This window comes from Fonticula alba (assembly GCF_000388065.1).
Source record: "Fonticula alba strain ATCC 38817 unplaced genomic scaffold supercont2.3, whole genome shotgun sequence".
NCBI lineage: Eukaryota > Rotosphaerida > Fonticulaceae > Fonticula > Fonticula alba.
The window spans coordinates 1,628,931-1,632,437 of NW_009242973.1; the positions used below are offsets into that span (position 1 = coordinate 1,628,931).

The 3,507-nt window shown below is 67.8% G+C and overlaps 1 protein-coding gene across 1 annotated transcript in view; it reads right to left on the reverse strand.

Annotated features, from left to right (window-relative positions):
• H696_02147 (hypothetical protein) overlaps window positions 1-3,507 on the reverse strand; it is a 15,793-nt gene that overhangs the window by 1,151 nt on the left and 11,135 nt on the right. The window contains exons 12-14 of the mRNA XM_009496043.1: window positions 2,568-3,271; window positions 478-2,318; window positions 104-258 (exon numbers count right to left, since the gene is read on the reverse strand). Coding sequence (XP_009494318.1) covers window positions 104-258; window positions 478-2,318; window positions 2,568-3,271 — 2,700 coding nt within the window. The remainder of the gene's footprint in view (window positions 1-103; window positions 259-477; window positions 2,319-2,567; window positions 3,272-3,507) is intronic.

Sequence of the window (3,507 nt, forward strand, 5' to 3'; positions counted from 1 at the left end):
AAGGCGCCAGGACGGCAGCGACAGCATCAGATAAGCATGCTCCTTGGGCATATGGCGGGCGGGCCGAGGGGGAGGAAAAAGAAAAGAAGAAGAAAGAACGCACCTGGCCCTCATCGATGGTGGTCAGCAGGTGATTGCCGAAGGAATGGTGGGGGTAGTACGGCCGGAGGATGCGGTCCGGGCCGATGTAGCGCGGGATGCGAACATGCTCCGCCACGACGACCGAGCCGCTGACATCATTGCGGATGCCACTGGCGACTGCGGGCCCGCGGAGAACGGAAAAGAGGAAGAAGACAGCCGCATCGGGAGGCCGGCCGCCACACAGGGCAAGGGAATAGCACAAAGCACCGAAAATAAAAAAAAAAAGAGGTCAGACATCAGGCACAGAGACAGAAACGGAGAGAGGGCGAGCAAAGGAAGCGGCGGCGGGACAAAGGCGACGCGAAAGAAACACCCCAAGGGCAGGGCACGACGCACTGATGGCCGCGCCATCCAGCAGGCCAACCACCGGCTTGGTCACGGCGCCGGCCACGCCCTTGCCCACGCCGGAGAGGAAGCCCTTGAGGCCCTCCTCCTTGGCCCCATCCAGGGGCTTGGTCACCACCCCGGTCAGGGCGCTGCCGAGCCCACGCGCGAAGGTGGTCAGCCCGGTGCGCGTGGACTTGACGGTGCCCTGGCTGCGGGCGGCGATGCGCGTCACCTCGCGATCCTGCTGGAAGCGACTGTCGAAGGTCACCTCGGCCACGCCCTTGCTCAGGGAGCTGGTGATCTTGGTGGCGCTGTCCAGCACGCCGGACCCGGTGGACCGGAGCAGGGACGAAGTGCCGGCCGCCGCGCCCAGCAGGAACTCCTTCGACCCGCGGGTCAGGCCCTGGGCCGGCTCATAGAAGAAGTCCTGCACACCGGAGGACAGGCTGTTGAAGAGGCCCACCGGGTTGCCGAGCATGTCAATCGACCCGACCAGCATCAGCAACTGGCGCATCACCTGCGTGGCATAGTGCCGGGTCACCAGCGACACAAAGAGGCTGTCGGCCGCCGCGAAGTTCGACACCTCCAGCGAATTCAGCCGGATCGGCGCCCGGTCAATGCTCCCGAGGGACATGGACAGCAGGTCCACCACCGAGCTCAGGAACCCGAAGACCAGGGCGCCCTGCATGACCGACCGCTGGGGAGCATCATCGGCCGCCGGGACAATGGCATCCCCGGCGCCGGCACCCGTGGAGCCGATGCCGCCATCGGGGCCGCCCTCGCCGCCGCCGGCGGCCGAGCCACCGGCCCCGCCCTCGGCCGCACCCTCGGCCAAGCCGTCCGGATTCCGGGACCGCATGAGCGTCAGGTTGATCTGGATCGGCTGGATCTCGAACACCCCGAAGTAGAGCCGCGTCGAGGCCGACCGGTGAACCGTCTGCGGCCGGGGCAGGCGCGGATCCACCGGACCGAAGGCGCCATGCAGGGTGGCCAGGCCGGGCTCCTCCAGAGCCGGCGGCCGGATCGCGGCCCCGGTCGGCAGCACCGCAAAGTGCCCCTCCTCCGGCTGCGGGCCGCCGCCCGGGCGAGGGCCCGGCACCGGCGCGCCCACCTGCAGCCGAGCAGAGGAACTCCCACTCGAGGGAAGCACACTGAAAACGAAGTCCAACATGCGCATCAGGAACACCTCGCTGCAATTGAGCTCGCACTCCTGCAGCAGGACACTCAGGGACTTGGCCACGAAGACATGCGCCTCGGGTTGCTTGACAATCAGCGTCGACAGGTAGAGCAGGGGCTTGGCGGAGGACGCGTCGCCGGCCGTGATGACGGCCCCGGGCTCGGCCTCGGCCACCGACCCGGCCGATGACCCGGAATCACCGGCACGCTGCTTGGTGATGGTCGAGTGGAAGACCACCGGGAAGAGGGACCCGCGACTGGTGTCATCGATTTGCATCTGGCCAACGGTCAGGTCGATGGCCTGCGACAGGGAGGAGTCCGAGAACTGCAGCTTCAGGTCCTGCACCGTCAGGTACATGATCTCCCGCGGCACGGCATTGACAATGCTCAGGCCGATGCCCTTGAGGTTGACGGCCAGGTTGAAGGAGAAGGCAGAGCTGAGGGAGGCCAACTCGGTGTCCTCGTCCGAACCGTCGGCCCCGCCGGCCGAGGGGGGCTGTGCCAGCGAATCCGACGAGCCGGTCCGGGCGAGATCGCCCGCATCCGGGGTCGTCGGAGACGTGGCCTCGGGCGTCGTACCGGCGGCCCAGCCGTGCAGGCGCTTGATGAGCACCCCGCGCGGGCGGAGGGCCGCAATCGGGGCCATGATCTTGGCCCGCGCCGGCCGGACGTCACTGCAAGGGGAGAAGGTGATCGGGCGGGCGGGCGGGCGGGCGGGCGGGAGGGAGGTGTGCCAGACACAGGCAAATACACCCGGGGGGGGAGGGGGGAAAAAACGCGAGAGAGAGAGAGAGAGAGAGAGAGGGAAGGCGAAGGAGGAACATGTCAGTACACGCCGGCACAAGGGGAAGGCAGCAGACAGCCATGTCGCCGCCGGGGCCATTGGAGCGTGGAGAGGGCGACCCACAGCCACAGGCACGCACTGATCACGGATGGTCACCACGGTGGCCGTGGACTTGATGTCCACGGTGACCAGGACATAGCGCCGCGTCTGGGCCCCGGACTCGCGACTGGTCACCGTGATGGGAACCGGCTTGCGCCGGCCGATGACACGCAAATCCAACGGCAGCGACGCCGGCGGGATGGCGCACTCCGGCGAGTACATGGTCGAGCGCAGGGCATTCACCGCGTCGCCGGCATACAGCTTGACCAGGCGCTTCTCCGACAGCGGGGTGTCCCACAGGAAGGGAACCACCTGCGAGGCCGCGGCGAAGTAGTGCCCGGCCACGGGGTTGCTGTCGGTCAGGTAGCTCTCCATGCGGTAGCCGGTGTCCGGCTCGGCGGCCACCCCGGTGGCCGAGGCGCACTCCCCCTGCACCAGGGCCATGTGGTACGAGGAGAGATTCACCAAACGGAAGGGGGCCTCACTGCGGAAGGGGAACACCCGCACAAAGAGAACCGCCCCTTCGAGGGACACGTCCACCCGCACAACCGACACCTGCCCCTGCGGCGAGAAGATCCGCACGAAGGACTCGCCGACATTGTTGGCCGAGAAGCCGGCCGACCAGCGCCGGAATCCGTCCATCAGCTCGATCGACTGGCGCAGGGACAGGTTCAGGTCCTGGCCCTGCTGGAAGTGGAAGGCCGACGACTTGCCCGGGAGGATGGTGGTGATGCCCTCGTCCTGCTGCGGAGGCGCGCGGCATGCCATGGCCGTCGCACGTCCAAAGCCAAGGGGGCACCGGCCAGGGCAGGGCGAGGCGAGATGGCGAGGAAGGGGGGGGGGAAAAGCACCAGCCAGTCAGAGGGGGCCCCCGGAAGGGAAGGGAAAGGAGAGCGGCAGGCAGAACAGCGGGACAAAGCACGGTCGAGACCCGGGGAAAGGGGCCAGCCAAAAGCACAAGCAGGGGCAAGGGGGCGGGG